Source organism: Agrilus planipennis, unplaced genomic scaffold (assembly GCF_000699045.2).
Source record: "Agrilus planipennis isolate EAB-ADULT unplaced genomic scaffold, Apla_2.0 scaffold154, whole genome shotgun sequence".
Classification (NCBI taxonomy): Eukaryota; Metazoa; Arthropoda; class Insecta; order Coleoptera; family Buprestidae; genus Agrilus; species Agrilus planipennis.
In genome coordinates this window covers 133,091-151,322 of record NW_020439244.1, presented here as the reverse complement: position 1 = coordinate 151,322, position 18,232 = coordinate 133,091, and the positions used below count along the sequence as shown (strand labels likewise).

Sequence of the window (18,232 nt, the reverse complement as noted above, 5' to 3'; positions counted from 1 at the left end):
ATAATAATCAAATAACATACATAATTAAGTACTTTGTATAAATAACGTTAAATATGAAGAAATATTTATTTTAAGCAATGCATTTTAATTATTAAGATAATGCAAATGGAAAGAGTATTGATATATTTCAAGTTTTGCTTTTTTTTATTAAATAGAAATGATCTGTCATATTCAAAATTAAATTGAATAAAAATGGTGATTTGTTAAATATAGTGGGGCTATTAAAATGGTTAACAAGTAAGTAATTTATCTAAGAAATAATTTATAACTTTAATAGAACAACTTTAATTTTAAATTTCTTGATTATGCTATTATCCCCTCCTATCTAACCTAAAAATAGACGTTTTGAATCAACGTCAAAACATTTCTTGTAATTGTTTTTTCAAGTTATTTTTCTATTCGGTTTCAGTTTATGTACTTTTTAAGAATAATTTTAATGATTAAAAAGGTGATGGATTCATAAGAATAAGTTACCAAACACTAGGAGAATCTGATGTGATATGTGTGCTATTTAAGTGCTTCTTGTATAAACAAAGATGAAATAGTAGAATTAACTGGAAAAATAGTTTTAGCATTTACTGCAAGTTTATAACGCAATCAATTTGAAGATGTTTATATTATAATATTTGAAGGAGGTCCCCATTTTTGATAAATTTTAGAACCCTAGGTTATGGCTGATAGTGATTGCATTAGTGAAACTGCAAGTTCTGCTTGTGATGAAGAAAGAATTAGGAGATTATTTCAAGCATGTGATACTAACGGCGATGGCTTTATAGATAGGTAAAATCACTTAAAACAGAATCAATATGATCCTACTACTTTGTCTAATATTTTAGTAATGATCTATTCTCCATATGCAAAGAACTCAACCTAGAAGACTCTATTGGTGAGCTTATGCAGCAATTAGGGGCTGATGCACAAGGCAGAATATCATACGAACAGTTCTTAAGAAGCAGACTTGCCCTAAGACCTGAAATTGATGCTTTAAAACACTCAAAACATGATGTTGCCAGTGATAATAGTCAGGGTCAGTAACAATACAGTTTTACATATAAAAGTTTTATTAATGAGTTTCTCATAAGTAGGAAAACTAGATCAGTGGGAATGGGACTCTGGTGCTAGAGATATGAGCCCTATTCCAAAGTCACTTGTTCAAAAAGTTGGAATGTACACAGAAGAAGATTTAAAAGTATTTATTTACTTTCTTTATTGTGCAAACCTTTTAACTATTAATAAATTTAACCCAGATTCAGATTGAGAAGAGCACAGTGGAACAAGCACAAAGGTATGAAGAGCGTTTGACTGAGTTACATTCTGTTATTGCCGAATTGACAAAGAAGTTGCACCAGCAAAGGGCAATGGCAATAGCAGAAGAAGATGAAGCTTCAGGTACAAGACTTTTTTTGATAATTTTTTCTTAATTTATTTTTAAAAACGAATTTCGGTTGTGATACTTTCTTTAGAAGTCTGTACCAGCGCCTTTGATGACTCAGCAACGTGTGCTTTAGAAGTAAGTGAAATGGACCCCCCTGAAAACGGTAATGGCTCGGATTCGGACAACAAAGTTAGTAAAAATATCGCTATTGATTAATGTTTTATTAAAAGTTTGTTTTTCAATAAGATTCCTGAAATCTCAGTGGAACAACCGTCTTCAAAATTGAGCCCCACGAGCGATAAAAACTCCGAAACGTTCACCAATATTGTGGACTCATTAAAGTCCGAAATTGACAACTTGAAATCTCAGCTGTTGCATGCTCAAGCAAAAATTCAAGAGTATGAAAAGCAAGAAAAAGAGACCAACAAAAGGGAAGTGCTAAAGACGATTACCAAAAGGCTTCTTGAGACCGATATGGACGATTTAGACCCGAAAGTCTATTCTGAAGAGAAGGCAGATATTAAATATGGTAACGTTGTCTCTATAAACAGAACTAGCACTTCCAAGACGCCCCTAACTAAAGTTGCGGAGCGTGTTAAATTAAGACGTGCGACCGATTTGCGAAGAGAAATAAACCCCAACGATTTGGTAAACAGCGAGTTGCCCACTGCAGTTGCCGAGCACATTGTGGGTGACATTTTGTGCCAGTGTGACCCCAGTAGCGAAAAAAGCAACGGTGCAATTGAAATGAAAAGGATAATATCGAAATTGGAACACATAAAATCACAAAATTTGCTTTTGGAATTAACTTTAAACGAAACCAAAGCCAGTTGCGACAGGTAATAGCAATAATAAAGCAAAAATTCAAAGTCACCCCTTCCTCCTAAATGTCTAAGCCTATATTCAACTGTGAATTGGCTCCAGAGAACACGATGTTCCTGTGTGGATTAAATGGGGGCTTCTTAATAATAATTGGATGTATTAGAAGACAGGGACAGGCTAATGGTACGCAATTTTTTTCAGATTAGCGCTTCTGTGTGGTAAATACGAATCCAATGCAATAGCCCTACATTTAGCTCTGGCTGTTTCTGATAGAACTATTGAGGCTTACGATGTCCTGCTAGCTTTGCTTGAAACGGAAATAGGTTTAAATGAAAATATTCCAGGTACTTTTATCGAATACTTAAGAAAAAACACAATCTAACAATTACGTTTTAGAAACTTTCGAAAACCGAATGGCTGCAGAAAGCATCGCTTTGCAACTTCTAAAATATTTGGACGAATATAAGTCTACAGACGCGTTTTTCTCATCGTGGCAGCGTCATCGTTTTCAAACGTCCAATATTGCATGGTAAATACAAAGATAATAATATTCATTAAAAACCCTAGAGTTGTTTCTTTTCTGCTACCAGCGACCACCAATGGACTTCAGAACACGAAAATAGGCTCAGGGAGCACGTCTCTCGACTGAAGGCCGAAAGAAGTAACATTCAAGGGACTTGTGTATCCCTTGAATCGCCCCATATGGAACCAGTTCCTACAAAGTCGGCATCCACCCAAGAAAACAGGAAAATGGACCTAGAAATGGCCGTTCTTATGCAAGTAAGCAATGAGTCTGCATGTACAGTAAAATTTATGTTATAAATTCAATACTTTTTAATTATTAGGAACTAATGAGCCTCAGAGAAGATCGAGCGGAACTCATAGCCAAGCTTTTCACCTTAGACAAAGAAAAGAGTGCTATTGAACTGAAATTGAAATATGTTGAAGGGCAGCACAAGGCCCAGTCGGCCACTTTGAAAAACGTACAGGGACAGTTGAGAGACACAGAGAATCTTTTGGCAGCTGCGACGCAAAATAGGGTACAATAAAGCATTTAAATTTATAAGAACAAAGTACGATTTGATGTTTGTTATGTAGGAGAAGAATTATTCAGATTTAGAGCATACTGAAGGGGTTGAATTAGAACTCATGCAAGCTCTGGCAAGGGAAGCAAGACTGAAATTGAGATTACAGGAATTAATAGCGATTTTGGAACAGGTAACTAAAAACACAGATGCTAGATTACTTGAAGGGAGAGAAATGGTCCAGGATTTAAATCAAACAAATAGGTCAGTTGTTTGCAGTCTTTTTCGTTTTCTTTCGAAATTTAAATCAAATTTACTTTCAGTATTTTATCTGAAACTGTCGATAGAAATCATCGTCGATACCAAGCGCGTTTAAAAAAAATGGAACAGCAATTGGTTTTAATGACTGAACAGCATAATTTACAGGTTCTTTATATTATCTTTATCTCAAAGAAAATATTTTGATATCTGTTTTTCAGGTCAAAGCCCTACAGTCACGTATTGCTGCTCTAGAAACGCCTCCAACTAATAGTTCAGAAAACTCTGTGAATTCCCTAAATACATAGTTCTAGTACTTGTAAGTTATAACTAAAAATAAAGCTCCACATTATGTATTAATAATAATACTAAATAAATAATAAATATCGCTTAATTTAATTAAACTTATTTCTTATATCCCGATATGTATTAACTATATTTTTGATTTGTTGTTAATTTTTTTGTTTATTTGGGTAGCTCAAAACCCCAAGAAATAACTAACTTACTTTAGGAAGGAAGAATATTTTTAGAATTTAATTTAATTACTCTTCGGTTTCAAGTTTATCTTTGCCATTAACTTCAAAAGAATTTGAAATGCTAAAATTTAATGGTAAATATAAATTTGTTTAAGACTTAATATTTATTTAATTACCTTTTAAATAACATTGAATAATTTAACTAGTTATAGCACATTATGAAATCTATATTTTTATCGAGTCTCGTTTTTAGGGAACACGAAGTATAAAACATTAACAATAAATATAAATTAAACAATTAGAAAATAACAAATAGTAATTCTAACATTTAAATAATTTAAATACCGCGCTCAAATTACGTCTGCAGCGTGCTCTACCGTCAAGAACGTCAAACTTTGTAATACTGTAACCTAACCTAATATTATTGTGTACATTAACAGATTTATTTGGACAATTTGTTTAAATAAAAACATCAAACTTTTAAATTTAGGATACTTTAAGTACGAAGTGGTAATAAAACTCGACAATTTTTCTGAAAATACAACTTCCTGATCATAAAGACCAGTAATGTAACATAACCTTTCCTGTGATCAATTCATAGTTCGAAACTTTTCAATTGTTTTAGTATTTTACAATTAAAAACAAAATTTTCGACATTCCACACCTCTTTTCTAAAATGTTGGGATTCACAAGATATGCTCGTTTAGTGTACCTTCCAAAATTATGTAGATGTTTAAGCGCTGCACAAATACAAAATGCGGCTTTTCACCGTGTCCCAAACAATTCAAAAGGTACGTTGAAATTGTTATCAATTATTTTTAAAAATGACATACATTGGTTTCCAGTACTTGCCAATATTAGCTCATTCAGATTATATACAACCCAAACTCAGACCGCAGGAAATAATCAACCACAATCCAAAGAGACTGAGAAACTGATTGGTAAATGCTTCCTTATAATACATACATTACCCTATAATAAATATTTCTGTATTATTCAAGGTAGTGCAAGTAAACATGAATTTCAAGCAGAAACAAAAATGTTACTGGATATTGTTGCAAGGAGCTTATATTCAGAGAAAGAAGTATTCCTTAGAGAACTTATCTCAAATGCTAGTGATGCCCTTGAAAAATTTAGATACAATTTATTAACAAAACCAGATAAGGAGCCAATACATGAGCCAGACAGACCACTTGAAATCCACATTAAAACGGATAAACAAAATAGAACACTTATTATACAGGTGATGTACTGTTTGGCACCATGTAAACAAACTTTAATTTCCTTTCTGTTTCATAAAATATAGGATACAGGCATTGGAATGACCAGAGATGCTCTAATATCAAATTTGGGAATAATTGCAAGGTCAGGTTCAAAGGTATACTTGTTAGTTATCAGTTGGAGCAGTTTATTATAGTGTTTATGTTTCAAAGGCATTCTTGGAGCAAGTTCAAGGCAAATCTTCACCTGAAAATGCTAGCAAAATTATTGGACAATTTGGTGTTGGTTTTTACAGTGCCTTTATGGTGGCAGACAAGGTTGATGTATATACCAAAGCAGCAAATGAGAGTAATGGTTACAAGTGGAGTTCTGACGGGTATGCAGCAGTATAAAAATTCTTTTCATTATGCATAAATAATACAATAAATGTAGGTCAGGGAGTTACGAAGTACAACTTGCTGAAGGTGTTAATTATGGAACTAAAATTGTCATAACTCTCAAACCCGAATGTAGGGAATATGCCGACGAGGAAGTTGTGAAAAAAGTTATTCAGAAGTATAGCAACTTCGTGGGACACCCGATTTATTTAAATGGAAACGTTGTAAATACTGTTGAGGCGATTTGGTTGAAAGACCAGAAGAATGTCACTAAACAACAACACCATGAATTTTACAGATACATTAGCAACAGTTATGATTTACCCAGATTTATCCTTCACTATCACGCTGATGTTCCGCTGTCGATTCATGCTCTCCTGTACTTCCCTGAAGGAAAACCAGGTGAATTATTTGTTTGTGGTATTACCATGACTTATTTTTATCTGTTAAAATCAAACTCAACAAATCTGTCTGTTGTTTTTGTGTTGTACTTTTAATATTTACAGGCCTTTTTGAAATGTCACGAGAAACACACTCAGGTGTCGCGCTGTACACCCGAAAGGTACTCATAAAAAGCCAGACAGATAACATTGTGCCCAAGTGGTTACGGTTTCTGAAGGGTGTCGTTGATTCAGAAGATTTACCGTTAAATCTAAGCAGGGAACTTCTCCAAAACAGCACACTAATTAAGTAATTTATTTCGTCAATCAAGAAAGTATCTTGTATAACTCAAATTTGTCTGTTTTTTAATTCATTTAGTAAACTAAGAGATGTCTTAACCGGTCGAGTTATTAAGTTCCTTCAGGAGCAATCAAAGAAGGCAACTGACGAGTATCTCAAATTTTATACTGATTACGGGATATTTTTAAAAGAGGGCATAATAACAAACCAAAACCAGTCAGAAAAGGTTATAAATATAATTATTTGCGTTTAATTGTTATAAAGCATTTAAAATTAACTTACAGGAAGAAATCGCGAAGTTGTTACGTTTCGAATCTTCCCACAAAGATGCCAACGTGAAAGTTGGATTTGAAGATTACGTTTCCGGTATAAAGGAATCTCAAAAAATTATCTACTACTTAGCCGCACCAAGGTAAAGGGGTTTAATTTGAATGTTATCTTAAACCTATTTATTTTTTGGTTTTGTATTGTAAGTCGTGCATTAGCAGAAGCCTCTCCATATTACGAGTCTTTGAAGCAGAAACAGTACGAAGTTCTTTTCTGTTACGAGCCTTATGACGAATTAGTTTTAATGCAGTTGCAACAGTTCAAGGGTTACAGGCTCATTTCTGTCGAAAAAGACATGAGAGACGACAAGGCTGCAAGTGATTTAACCAACTTGGGTAAAAATAAAACATTTTTAAGCAATAAAATGCCTTAAACATATTCACAGAAACGTCTTAAAGTAGTTTGCGAGTTGTTAACAACGTTTTAAATGTACTTTGCTTTAGGGGAAGATAGTTTAAGAAGAAGTGAAATAAATGACTTGACAAGTTGGCTTAAAGGGGTGCTAAAAGACAAGGCGGCTAACGTAAACGCCACCACCAGACTTCAAAACCATCCCTGTGTTATAACTGTAGAAGAAATGGCTGCTGCAAGACATTTTATAAAAACGCAGAGCCATCAAATTGACGAACAAAGAAGATTTGCGTTGTTACAACCCCAATTAGAGATCAACCCTAAGTAAAAAATTAACTTTATTACATATTCATTGTTTTTTTTTTTACACCAATCGAGTAACGGAACGTTATTTTAGGCATCCATTAATAAAAAAGATGTATCGGTTGATGCAAGACGACCCTCCGTTAGGTGAGTTACTGGCGAAACAGGTGAGTCATTAATGTTTGTTTATAGTGGTAATACATAAAATAATGTTTGCAGCTCTTTGCCAACGCAATGGTTGGGGCGGGCTTAGTGGACGACCCACGAATGCTACTGACATCTATTAACGAACTTCTAGAACGAGCGCTTACGAAACACTAAGTTAGTTATTTGATTGTACCGAAAAGTCTGTGATTCTTTTGTAATGATAATAGAAACCTCTTTGTTTTAAATAATGTTTTTTAGGCATTTATTACCCTTTTATCGCCTTAATTCTACGCCATTTTGATAACAAACTGCTTATCAAAAATAATAAATATATTGAAAATGTTATACCGGTAAAGTATATAAAAAGTGAATTTCTTCAAAATAAACAATATTTCTAACATATAAACATAAAATATTTGTCAATTAACAACTCTTCTTAAAGTATCTACAAATTATTAATATGCATCACTTAGACTTCCGTTTTCCTCTCCTTCACTTCGTTCACCTTCTTCTATTTCTTCATCGGTGTCTTCTGGTGGTAGTGCGTCATCTGGTTCGTTTTGAAGTCTGCTGCTGCTTTCTTCACTACCTATCGAACTTTGGGTTAGAATATCCTCTCCTTGAAGGTCCCTGTTCTTCAAAGTTCCCAACCAGAACGCTGACGAACAATTGTTCGCTACCAGAGCAGCTTTAACCCTGACTAACAATGATTCGAGGGTGAGTCTAAATTGAGGCACGTAAGATATCAAACTTAAGTCTTTGGCAACTTTCGAGGTGCAGCAGAGATGGTGTAGGAATCTCGTGCTCCTCTGAATGATCTTGAATATTTCTAAGACGTCGTCAGTCTTCGATCGAAGCATTATTTCCAAGATGGGGATCCCGTGTGACAAGAAAACTTTTAAGATGGCTATCGATTTTTTTAAAAAGATGTGAAGATTTGTTTTGTTTTCTTGGTGCTTGGCAATTGTGATGAGGCCTTGCATTGTGAGAGCTGTATTTTTCCAGAGGGCCAAGTGTTCGTTGTTAGTAAGTGAAACTACTTCACTCTTAACGCCTTCTAGGAGAGCGTGGCAAACGCCCCGGAATAAGACATGAAAGTTTCCTTTGTCAATGCTTTGTAGTTTTGGAAGATGATCATTTTTACTTATTAGTCCAGTGACTTCCTCTTCCATGGAATTGGCAAATACACAAAGCATTTCGACAGATATACCATCCAGATAACTAGTGATCAAGGTGTTTATATGAGCGTTTGCAACCGCCCCCGTTTCCTTAATTCCGTTCGAGTTGTACCACTTCTTCATCAGGAGCTTCTCGCTTACCAAAGCGATTTTCTTTTTGATGTCGTTGTCCGGATTTATTATGTATAGGGCTTTCAAAATGTCCACCAAATGTGTTCCAGAAGAGAGACAGAGACACTGCTTGAAGTATTTTGCAAACGTTCTACTTAATTCGATGGCTCGTTCGTCTGTGGTGGAGGCGGATGAATCCTTTCGGAGTGCTTTAAGAAAATTGTCTAACAAGTTGCTGTTTTTAGGATTTTGAAACCCAGGCCAGTTTAGTAACGTCGATATCAGTTCGATAACGTTTCCAAATGAGGAACGTAGATCTTTCATAGTAGATGAAAACATGTCAGGTGAATCGATAACATCGTGGCATTGTTCTATCGATTGGGCTAGGGCAGTGTTTATAGCTTGAAAGTTTTTCATTATATTTGGAAGAATGTAGACACAGTCTGTTATATAGTCTTCAACTGATACTACTTTGAAGTGCGATAAGTCTGATAAATTTTGTTTAGTTAGTGCAGTAGATTTTTCTACGACGTCCCTTACTAAAAAGTTGAACTGTTTGATGTTGAGGGTCGGTTGTTGTGTAAGAGATACCGTTGTGGACATGTTAAATTCTTCAAATTTTAAAGAGTACCTTAATGGTAATATTGTGTCAGTGTCTAGTTCCCTAAAGTTAATTTTGCATCTTCTCATCTTGGTTGGAGATGATTTATTTGATCTGTTCCCAGGTTTAGAACCTTGGGTAGCGACAGAGACGGTGGTGTCGTTTAGAGTTTGGGTGGTGGGTGATGTTTTGCTTTTCTTTTTCGGTGGCGGTTTCATTTTTTCATTTTTCTGGTTAATTTTTTCATTGCCTTTGGACGAATCAAAATAACTTCTGGGTAAAACATGGTCGGGAACTAAATTTAAATATTCACGTAACGTTTCTTCTAAATGTATGATGTGACTGATTCGTTCTAAGACCATGTATCGTATTTGTCTGCTTTTCTCTCTAACGAAAGCACTCACCAACTCCCTAAACCAGTTGATGCAGTGGAACAAGCAATCGATTACGTGTTTAATTTGATGGGTATCAAAATCGTCTATCTTCTGCACTAGCGGCATCACTACCCCACAACCCAGCAGAGCATCGATCGCTGTTAGATCGTGTTCATGGAGTAGTCGTACCAGTCTAAATAGAGGCGACAGTGTCATAATTGAAGTCGTATGCGACTGTTTCATAGTTAATTCCGCTATATTTACCCCAAAGGGAGTGTCTACATCGTCTGGATTGTTTAAAGAATATTGTAAAGAAAATGTTATGTCGTTAAGGGAGTCAGGAGTAGTATCTGTTAAGTATATTTTACGAAAATCGTTTGTCATCGATTCAAACAACCATCCTAAGAAGTGTTTATCTAAATTTAAAGTGGTCATTAAGAGGAAGGCTAATTGGTCGTAAAAGAGTCCCAAGTACTCCGGATTGTTTAGCGTGTTCGTGTTCGTTAGTTTTAATAGTTGCGCAGCTTCTCGGGAAATCCCTGAAGGTAAAGTTGACACGTCGGATGAATTGTGGTATTCTGTAATACTCCTATCTGACTGGTCGCCTTCAGCTGTTTCTGCGATATGTTTTATCATCATAATGGCCGAAACGATGCCTTGGTATTTGATTTTTTTCTTGTTACTGGATAACTGCTTGCGTACCAACATGTGCAACTCGTCTTTGAATCCTGTAGCCGAATTAGTTACCTTTTCCCCGCAGGTCAGGCCGCATAACAAATCGAAAACTTTGCTTACATCTTTTAATTCAAAGGAATCGAGGAGTTCCAGCAGGCTCATCAACTGTAATGTGTGCTCTTCTAGTAGCGGTTTGTTTTGAGAGAAAGACAATAGAATGTTTAATACGCTAGATGCGTATTTTTGACCGTTTATTCCGGCCAGGATAACCAGGCTGTTTATTATGTCTTGTCTTTGAACCCTGTCGATGTACTTGTGATTGAATAATAAGTTGTGTAAAGTTTCAGCAAAACTGTGTAGAGAGTCTTCTCTTTGGTGTTGGAGTAAACTAGATGCAATATCTAAAATAGTGCCCAAAAATTCCTTAATTATTTCAGGAACAAAGTAGTTACTGAACAATTTATCTAGTAGTAGTGTTCTAAACAATCCACTTTTGATCTTCTTCTTTAGTACTATTTCTGCTGTTGTTTTACCATTCTTTCCTGTGTTGTACAAAAGAATTAGTAATAAAAGATCAACTGGTTTGTGGTCAGCATGCCTCTTAATTCCATTGATTACATGAGTAACACCTTCACGTAAAGGTCTTGATGTTAGCATTAGAGATTTTAAATTATTAACAATAAGTGCCTTATTTGATTGAATGTTTATCTTATTGTCATCTGCTGAACTCATGATGGTGTCCAGAGAAGGCCTTAGTTTTGATATACAATTTGTTATTCCTTGAGATGTGTTGTCAGAGATTAGAAATTCAAACAGAACTGGAAAAGTGTCTGCTGAAGGGTTTGTTGTTATTATTGTCAGCACATTATCTTGAATTCTGGACTTTGTGGTATCATTTAACTCAAGACTGTTAAGACAATCAACAATAGCAGCAGTTAAGCTTGGATTTGAGTCCATAAGGTTGCACAATGTGATGGCAATTTTACCATGTTGACTATCTGGAATTATGTCAGGAAGAACATTGATTATTTCCAATTGTGATGTATAATTACTTCCCTCAAGGGCTTGAGTCATCTTATCTGCCAAGTCTTCTTCATTTTTGATGAATGGTAAATACTTAAGAGGGTGTAAAAGAATCCTCAACCATGAGGTGTCTTCAGATTCTTTAGATGTTTCAATCTTTATGTTTTCTATTAACAAATCGATAATATCAGACTGTAAACATTCAACTGTAAGAAGAATACGAAAAATACTATCTTGATAAATTTTGTTTTCAATGTTTTCCTGTGTTGATGAATTTATGGATTTAGACAAAACTGTGGACATTAGGGCTTTCTTAAAACAGTTTTCATCCTCACATAAAGTTTTTAAACCAGTTACGACTTCTTCAGCATTGTCAGGATAAGAAATATGATTTTGTAAATGCCTCTTTATGTCTCGGTGAACTAGAGCCTGTTCCTGTGTAATTATATTGGGACCCTCGTCGAAATTTATTGTAATTTTACTCTCTGTTATTATTTCCATAAAATAGGTGTTTTGTACCATTTCAATTTGATGTTTTGTGCTAATTTAAACTTAATGAACCTTATTTTTTATTCCCATAACGTAAACTTTTGACGTTTGAGGTTAGAAACTTTGTCGTTAAAATTTAAATTTTGTATGTCTAAACTACCTCTTCTTCCGAAAGTGTTTAGAGGTACTGTTACCGGGGGAAATAGACAAAAATTGCCAGAAATGTAATAAATCAGAATTTATTTCCATTTCATTACAGACTAACAAACAATTATTCATTAGAATAAGATCTTTCACAATATATGACTTAAATACTTACATTTATTAATTAAGGTACATTATATATACATAATTTTCATATCACAATATAAAAGAAGTAGAGGAAAAAGCTCTCATTTGAAGACACATTTCTATTTCTTGTGTAATTTAATTTAGTATCAACCCTTGTTAGCTTCCACTAACCGTTGAGACTGATTTTTATTGGACTCGTCGTCTTTCGCGTTATCTTCAGAACTTTCTTTAGTAGGAACGTCGTTCTTCCTTTTGATTTTTCCAAAAATATGATGTGTACCATCGCCTACCCGTAAAGCCTTGTATTGTATCATGTTGTAGGGGGTGGTTTTTAAGTCGTAAGCCAATCCTACGGCCGCCAAACAATTTATAAGGAAAGTGGTCACACTGTACTTAGATCCCAGTTCCGCAGCACGATAGTCCCATGGGAAAGCATGATGGTAATTGTGCCAACCTTCCCCTATCGATAGAAATGCCACCAGGGAACTTTCGACTGGTTTAAGGTTCCTAAATGTAACAAAGCGTCATTAGACCGTGCTAAAGCTAACTCGCGCTAAGCGCATTTCAAATATACCGCGCTAATGACTTACTTATCAAATGGTCTGGTACCATACAAATGTGCGGCACTGTTTACCAACCACGTGATGTTGAGGAGTAACATGTACCTTCCGAAATAACTGATAAACAGCGAATTCCAATAAGTTTCACCCCAAAAATACACCGGTATAGCTATTGGCAAAGCCAAAGCAAAAATTATGTAGAGGGGATTATAAAATCTATAAGGAGATAACGATTAGAGTTTAATTTTTTATGTATGGGATACGTACGTTTGCTGGAACATGACAAGCGGATCCGCTTCCAGGTCGGACATGTCAATTGTTTTGCCCTTACTAATTACCGCGGGATGTTTTTTACTCATTAGCCAGCCAATATGCGAAAAGAAGAATCCTCGGTTTGCGTTATGGGGATCCGCATCTGTATCGCTGTATTTATGGTGTTGTCTATGGTCTCTGACCCATATGTACATGCAATTCTGAAATAAAGATCTATTCACATAATATTCTGGAGCGTGTTATTTTTTAAGAGGACCACTGTATGTCGGCTAGTTTGTATATACAGTCGTGCCGAGTAGTAATTGAATGCGAGTGAAATAAAAAAAATGAAAGACGTACTTGTCCGGCAACTGTTTGTAGGAGGATTAATGCAACTTTGAGGGGCCATTTGGCCTTAAATGACTTGTGTGAGTACAGTCTATGGGCCCCCATCGTGACTCCTATCCCACTGCCGAAAGTTAGGACTGACACTACAATATTACGTTTATAATTTATATAATAAATATTTAATTAAAAAATGTACTTACTCCAGAGAATAGTCAGGGGGTGGGGGCGGCGAAAAGCGCACAAATAGTAACCGTAGACGGCTGCTAGATGTAGAAAAAGGAATCCTATCGCATTAAACCAAACTACTTTTCTTTTGAATGTATAATCGGTGCCTATTTCGGAGGGTAACTTTAAATATGTATCGCTATATTTGTGGTCATCTTTAATAGATTTTAATTCTCCTGGTTTGCTATTGGGTGCCATGGTACAACGATGTGGAAAATAAAAGTAGAAGTTCAGTTTCGCGATTCAGGTGACTTTTCTGGAAAAAACAAATCGTTTTTTAATGCCATGTCTCTTAACGTTACTGTTTCATCGAAAACCGAGATAACATTTAATAGATTGCGTAGTTTTTGATATTAATTGATTTTTTTTAAATAAAATAACAATAAGGATTGTATATTGGTTTCACTTCACCCACTTACGAGACATCGTAAAGTTTAATTATAATGTTACACAGGAACACTAACACAACAGTAAACCAGAGTTCAACTTTTTCGAGATTCACTTTTTTTTTAAACAAATAAAATTAATTTTAAACACTCTTATTCGCTTAGCACATTTCCCTCTAATAGTTACGCGAAGAGTATGGATCATTTTACAAACTTTTTTCGATTTCCCTCTACTTTTAGGAAATAATAAAAATGCCCCACGTTGGGCGTGTTATGTAAGATCGTCATTTGGCTTTATTTGTTAAACAATGAACTTTTGTTTCGGTTGGCGATTTTGTCGTCTTTCCTTAAAACAAATGCACCATATCAAGATCACATTGTATGTCTTTTGTTTTGCGAATGTATTAGGTTGTTGTTTTTTTCTAAATCAAAACAATAATTTTTTCCCTCATTATTTCAGCTAACGATTTGTACATTAATTCGGTACGCTTTGTAAAGAGACCGCGTTCACTAAAGCTTTAATAAAATGGATCAAATAATTGTACTTACTTGGTTAATTTTTTCTTCGGTTGAACCCTATGTCTGGTAGTTACATTTATGTGCTGATTCTTTTTTTTGCATGTAATTGAAGTGAAACACGAAAAAAGCTTACTCGTCAAATTTTACGAAACATTTGTTAACGCTGTTAGAACGAAGTCTAACAAAATATGATTATAAATCAATTTATAGGTACTTGAAATTACCTAACAATTTTAATTTGTCGTCAAAAGATTCGAAAAGGGGTAATAATGATAATGATGATGATGANCAACTGACGAGTATCTCAAATTTTATACTGATTACGGGATATTTTTAAAAGAGGGCATAATAACAAACCAAAACCAGTCAGAAAAGGTTATAAATATAATTATTTGCGTTTAATTGTTATAAAGCATTTAAAATTAACTTACAGGAAGAAATCGCGAAGTTGTTACGTTTCGAATCTTCCCACAAAGATGCCAACGTGAAAGTTGGATTTGAAGATTACGTTTCCGGTATAAAGGAATCTCAAAAAATTATCTACTACTTAGCCGCACCAAGGTAAAGGGGTTTAATTTGAATGTTATCTTAAACCTATTTATTTTTTGGTTTTGTATTGTAAGTCGTGCATTAGCAGAAGCCTCTCCATATTACGAGTCTTTGAAGCAGAAACAGTACGAAGTTCTTTTCTGTTACGAGCCTTATGACGAATTAGTTTTAATGCAGTTGCAACAGTTCAAGGGTTACAGGCTCATTTCTGTCGAAAAAGACATGAGAGACGACAAGGCTGCAAGTGATTTAACCAACTTGGGTAAAAATAAAACATTTTTAAGCAATAAAATGCCTTAAACATATTCACAGAAACGTCTTAAAGTAGTTTGCGAGTTGTTAACAACGTTTTAAATGTACTTTGCTTTAGGGGAAGATAGTTTAAGAAGAAGTGAAATAAATGACTTGACAAGTTGGCTTAAAGGGGTGCTAAAAGACAAGGCGGCTAACGTAAACGCCACCACCAGACTTCAAAACCATCCCTGTGTTATAACTGTAGAAGAAATGGCTGCTGCAAGACATTTTATAAAAACGCAGAGCCATCAAATTGACGAACAAAGAAGATTTGCGTTGTTACAACCCCAATTAGAGATCAACCCTAAGTAAAAAATTAACTTTATTACATATTCATTGTTTTTTTTTTTACACCAATCGAGTAACGGAACGTTATTTTAGGCATCCATTAATAAAAAAGATGTATCGGTTGATGCAAGACGACCCTCCGTTAGGTGAGTTACTGGCGAAACAGGTGAGTCATTAATGTTTGTTTATAGTGGTAATACATAAAATAATGTTTGCAGCTCTTTGCCAACGCAATGGTTGGGGCGGGCTTAGTGGACGACCCACGAATGCTACTGACATCTATTAACGAACTTCTAGAACGAGCGCTTACGAAACACTAAGTTAGTTATTTGATTGTACCGAAAAGTCTGTGATTCTTTTGTAATGATAATAGAAACCTCTTTGTTTTAAATAATGTTTTTTAGGCATTTATTACCCTTTTATCGCCTTAATTCTACGCCATTTTGATAACAAACTGCTTATCAAAAATAATAAATATATTGAAAATGTTATACCGGTAAAGTATATAAAAAGTGAATTTCTTTAAAATAAACAATATTTCTAACATATAAACATAAAATATTTGTCAATTAACAACTCTTCTTAAAGTATCTACAAATTATTAATATGCATCACTTAGACTTCCGTTTTCCTCTCCTTCACTTCGTTCACCTTCTTCTATTTCTTCATCGGTGTCTTCTGGTGGTAGTGCGTCATCTGGTTCGTTTTGAAGTCTGCTGCTGCTTTCTTCACTACCTATCGAACTTTGGGTTAGAATATCCTCTCCTTGAAGGTCCCTGTTCTTCAAAGTTCCCAACCAGAACGCTGACGAACAATTGTTCGCTACCAGAGCAGCTTTAACCCTGACTAACAATGATTCGAGGGTGAGTCTAAATTGAGGCACGTAAGATATCAAACTTAAGTCTTTGGCAACTTTCGAGGTGCAGCAGAGATGGTGTAGGAATCTCGTGCTCCTCTGAATGATCTTGAATATTTCTAAGACGTCGTCAGTCTTCGATCGAAGCATTATTTCCAAGATGGGGATCCCGTGTGACAAGAAAACTTTTAAGATGGCTATCGATTTTTTTAAAAAGATGTGAAGATTTGTTTTGTTTTCTTGGTGCTTGGCAATTGTGATGAGGCCTTGCATTGTGAGAGCTGTATTTTTCCAGAGGGCCAAGTGTTCGTTGTTAGTAAGTGAAACTACTTCACTCTTAACGCCTTCTAGGAGAGCGTGGCAAACGCCCCGGAATAAGACATGAAAGTTTCCTTTGTCAATGCTTTGTAGTTTTGGAAGATGATCATTTTTACTTATTAGTCCAGTGACTTCCTCTTCCATGGAATTGGCAAATACACAAAGCATTTCGACAGATATACCATCCAGATAACTAGTGATCAAGGTGTTTATATGAGCGTTTGCAACCGCCCCCGTTTCCTTAATTCCGTTCGAGTTGTACCACTTCTTCATCAGGAGCTTCTCGCTTACCAAAGCGATTTTCTTTTTGATGTCGTTGTCCGGATTTATTATGTATAGGGCTTTCAAAATGTCCACCAAATGTGTTCCAGAAGAGAGACAGAGACACTGCTTGAAGTATTTTGCAAACGTTCTACTTAATTCGATGGCTCGTTCGTCTGTGGTGGAGGCGGATGAATCCTTTCGGAGTGCTTTAAGAAAATTGTCTAACAAGTTGCTGTTTTTAGGATTTTGAAACCCAGGCCAGTTTAGTAACGTCGATATCAGTTCGATAACGTTTCCAAATGAGGAACGTAGATCTTTCATAGTAGATGAAAACATGTCAGGTGAATCGATAACATCGTGGCATTGTTCTATCGATTGGGCTAGGGCAGTGTTTATAGCTTGAAAGTTTTTCATTATATTTGGAAGAATGTAGGCACAGTCTGTTATATAGTCTTCAACTGATACTACTTTGAAGTGCGATAAGTCTGATAAATTTTGTTTAGTTAGTGCAGTAGATTTTTCTACGACGTCCCTTACTAAAAAGTTGAACTGTTTGATGTTGAGGGTCGGCTGTTGCGTAAGGGATACCGTTGTAGACATGTTAAATTCTTCAAATTTTAAAGAGTACCTTAATGGTAATATTGTGTCAGTGTCTAGTTCCCTAAAGTTAATTTTGCATCTTCTCATCTTGGTTGGAGATGATTTATTTGATCTGTTCCCAGGTTTAGAACCTTGGGTAGCGACAGAGACGGTGGTGTCGTTTAGAGTTTGGGTGGTGGGTGATGTTTTGCTTTTCTTTTTCGGTGGCGGTTTCATTTTTTCATTTTTCTGGTTAATTTTTTCATTGCCTTTGGACGAATCAAAATAACTTCTGGGTAAAACATGGTCGGGAACTAAATTTAAATATTCACGTAACGTTTCTTCTAAATGTATGATGTGACTGATTCGTTCTAAGACCATGTATCGTATTTGTCTGCTTTTCTCTCTAACGAAAGCACTCACCAACTCCCTAAACCAGTTGATGCAGTGGAACAAGCAATCGATTACGTGTTTAATTTGATGGGTATCAAAATCGTCTATCTTCTGCACTAGCGGCATCACTACCCCACAACCCAGCAGAGCATCGATCGCTGTTAGATCGTGTTCATGGAGTAGTCGTACCAGTCTAAATAGAGGCGACAGTGTCATAATTGAAGTCGTATGCGACTGTTTCATAGTTAATTCCGCTATATTTACCCCAAAGGGAGTGTCTACATCGTCTGGATTGT

At 35.4% G+C, this 18,232-nt stretch overlaps 5 protein-coding genes across 10 annotated transcripts in view; 2 read left to right on the top strand and 3 right to left on the bottom strand.

Annotated features, from left to right (window-relative positions):
- Window positions 1–344: 344 nt before the first annotated feature.
- LOC108738595 (colorectal mutant cancer protein) lies at window positions 345–3,864 on the top strand. The gene is made up of 13 exons (XM_018472083.2): window positions 345–780; window positions 837–1,027; window positions 1,086–1,189; window positions 1,248–1,389; window positions 1,464–1,564; window positions 1,622–2,214; window positions 2,399–2,541; window positions 2,594–2,726; window positions 2,788–2,977; window positions 3,043–3,237; window positions 3,296–3,486; window positions 3,546–3,648; window positions 3,702–3,864. The coding sequence occupies exons 1-13, from the start codon at window positions 671–673 to the stop codon at window positions 3,786–3,788; spliced, it is 2,283 nt and encodes a 760-aa protein (XP_018327585.1). The 5' UTR covers window positions 345–670; the 3' UTR covers window positions 3,789–3,864.
- A 488-nt stretch (window positions 3,865–4,352) lies between these two features.
- LOC108738592 (heat shock protein 75 kDa, mitochondrial) lies at window positions 4,353–15,917 on the top strand. Of its 4 annotated transcripts, none has more exons than XM_025978233.1 (14): window positions 4,353–4,747; window positions 4,802–4,897; window positions 4,958–5,199; window positions 5,263–5,334; window positions 5,390–5,553; window positions 5,610–5,956; window positions 6,061–6,244; window positions 6,314–6,394; window positions 14,704–14,770; window positions 14,829–14,956; window positions 15,019–15,206; window positions 15,315–15,546; window positions 15,620–15,692; window positions 15,745–15,917. In XM_025978233.1, exons 1-14 carry the CDS (start codon window positions 4,633–4,635, stop codon window positions 15,844–15,846), a joined length of 2,091 nt encoding a protein of 696 aa, XP_025834018.1. In that variant the 5' UTR covers window positions 4,353–4,632; the 3' UTR covers window positions 15,847–15,917. The 4 variants fall into 4 exon arrangements, with proteins under 4 accessions (XP_025834018.1, XP_018327579.1, XP_018327580.1 ...); XM_018472077.1 differs by lacking the exons at window positions 14,704–14,770; window positions 14,829–14,956; window positions 15,019–15,206; ... (1 more) ...; window positions 15,620–15,692; window positions 15,745–15,917 and adding exons at window positions 6,520–6,647; window positions 6,710–6,897; window positions 7,006–7,237; window positions 7,311–7,383; window positions 7,436–7,608 and having other exon boundaries at window positions 4,353–4,520; window positions 4,582–4,747; window positions 6,314–6,461; XM_018472078.1 differs by lacking the exons at window positions 14,704–14,770; window positions 14,829–14,956; window positions 15,019–15,206; ... (1 more) ...; window positions 15,620–15,692; window positions 15,745–15,917 and adding exons at window positions 6,520–6,647; window positions 6,710–6,897; window positions 7,006–7,237; window positions 7,311–7,383; window positions 7,436–7,608 and having other exon boundaries at window positions 4,353–4,525; window positions 4,582–4,747; window positions 6,314–6,461.
- Window positions 7,694–18,232, bottom strand: part of LOC112905571 (Fanconi anemia group D2 protein-like) — a 21,295-nt gene continuing 10,756 nt past the window's right edge. The window contains exon 2 of the mRNA XM_025978232.1: window positions 7,694–11,724. Coding sequence (XP_025834017.1) covers window positions 7,819–11,724 — 3,906 coding nt within the window. The 3' untranslated portion in view covers window positions 7,694–7,818. The remainder of the gene's footprint in view (window positions 11,725–18,232) is intronic.
- On the bottom strand, window positions 12,107–14,597 carry LOC108738524 ((11Z)-hexadec-11-enoyl-CoA conjugase-like). 2 transcript variants are annotated; one of them, XM_025978236.1, is made up of 6 exons: window positions 14,426–14,597; window positions 13,466–13,746; window positions 13,278–13,408; window positions 12,933–13,138; window positions 12,696–12,881; window positions 12,107–12,612 (listed from the first exon to the last, which is right to left on the bottom strand). In XM_025978236.1, exons 2-6 carry the CDS (start codon window positions 13,686–13,688, stop codon window positions 12,252–12,254), a joined length of 1,107 nt encoding a protein of 368 aa, XP_025834021.1. In that variant the 5' UTR covers window positions 13,689–13,746; window positions 14,426–14,597; the 3' UTR covers window positions 12,107–12,251. The 2 variants fall into 2 exon arrangements, with proteins under 2 accessions (XP_025834021.1, XP_025834020.1); XM_025978235.1 differs by lacking the exon at window positions 14,426–14,597 and adding an exon at window positions 13,910–14,382.
- Window positions 16,040–18,232, bottom strand: part of LOC108738521 (Fanconi anemia group D2 protein) — a 12,686-nt gene continuing 10,493 nt past the window's right edge. The window contains exon 2 of one of the 2 annotated variants that reach the window (XM_025978231.1): window positions 16,040–18,200. In XM_025978231.1, the coding sequence (XP_025834016.1) occupies window positions 16,128–18,200 (2,073 nt within the window). In that variant the 3' untranslated portion in view covers window positions 16,040–16,127. The remainder of the gene's footprint in view (window positions 18,201–18,232) is intronic. The other variant, XM_025978230.1, reaches the window with a different exon arrangement.

Bases quoted from the DNA above. Each gene is read 5' to 3' on its own strand.
- LOC108738524 (XM_025978236.1), bottom strand. From the start codon at position 13,688: ATGGCACCCAATAGCAAACCAGGAGAATTAAAATCTATTAAAGATGAC. The intron at 13,139-13,277 runs GTACGTCTTTCA...TCTTTATTTCAG, and splicing joins TACAAACAGTTGCCGGACAA to AATTGCATGTACATATGGGT. The intron at 12,613-12,695 runs GTAAGTCATTAG...TGTTACATTTAG, and splicing joins GGTACCAGACCATTTGATAA to GAACCTTAAACCAGTCGAAA.
- LOC108738595 (XM_018472083.2), top strand. From the start codon at position 671: ATGGCTGATAGTGATTGCATTAGTGAAACTGCAAGTTCTGCTTGTGAT. The intron at 1,028-1,085 runs GTCAGTAACAAT...TCTCATAAGTAG, and splicing joins TGCCAGTGATAATAGTCAGG to GAAAACTAGATCAGTGGGAA. The intron at 3,649-3,701 runs GTTCTTTATATT...TCTGTTTTTCAG, and splicing joins CTGAACAGCATAATTTACAG to GTCAAAGCCCTACAGTCACG.
- LOC108738592 (XM_025978233.1), top strand. From the start codon at position 4,633: ATGTTGGGATTCACAAGATATGCTCGTTTAGTGTACCTTCCAAAATTA. The intron at 6,245-6,313 runs GTAATTTATTTC...TAATTCATTTAG, and splicing joins CAAAACAGCACACTAATTAA to TAAACTAAGAGATGTCTTAA. The intron at 15,207-15,314 runs GTAAAAATAAAA...ACTTTGCTTTAG, and splicing joins AAGTGATTTAACCAACTTGG to GGGAAGATAGTTTAAGAAGA.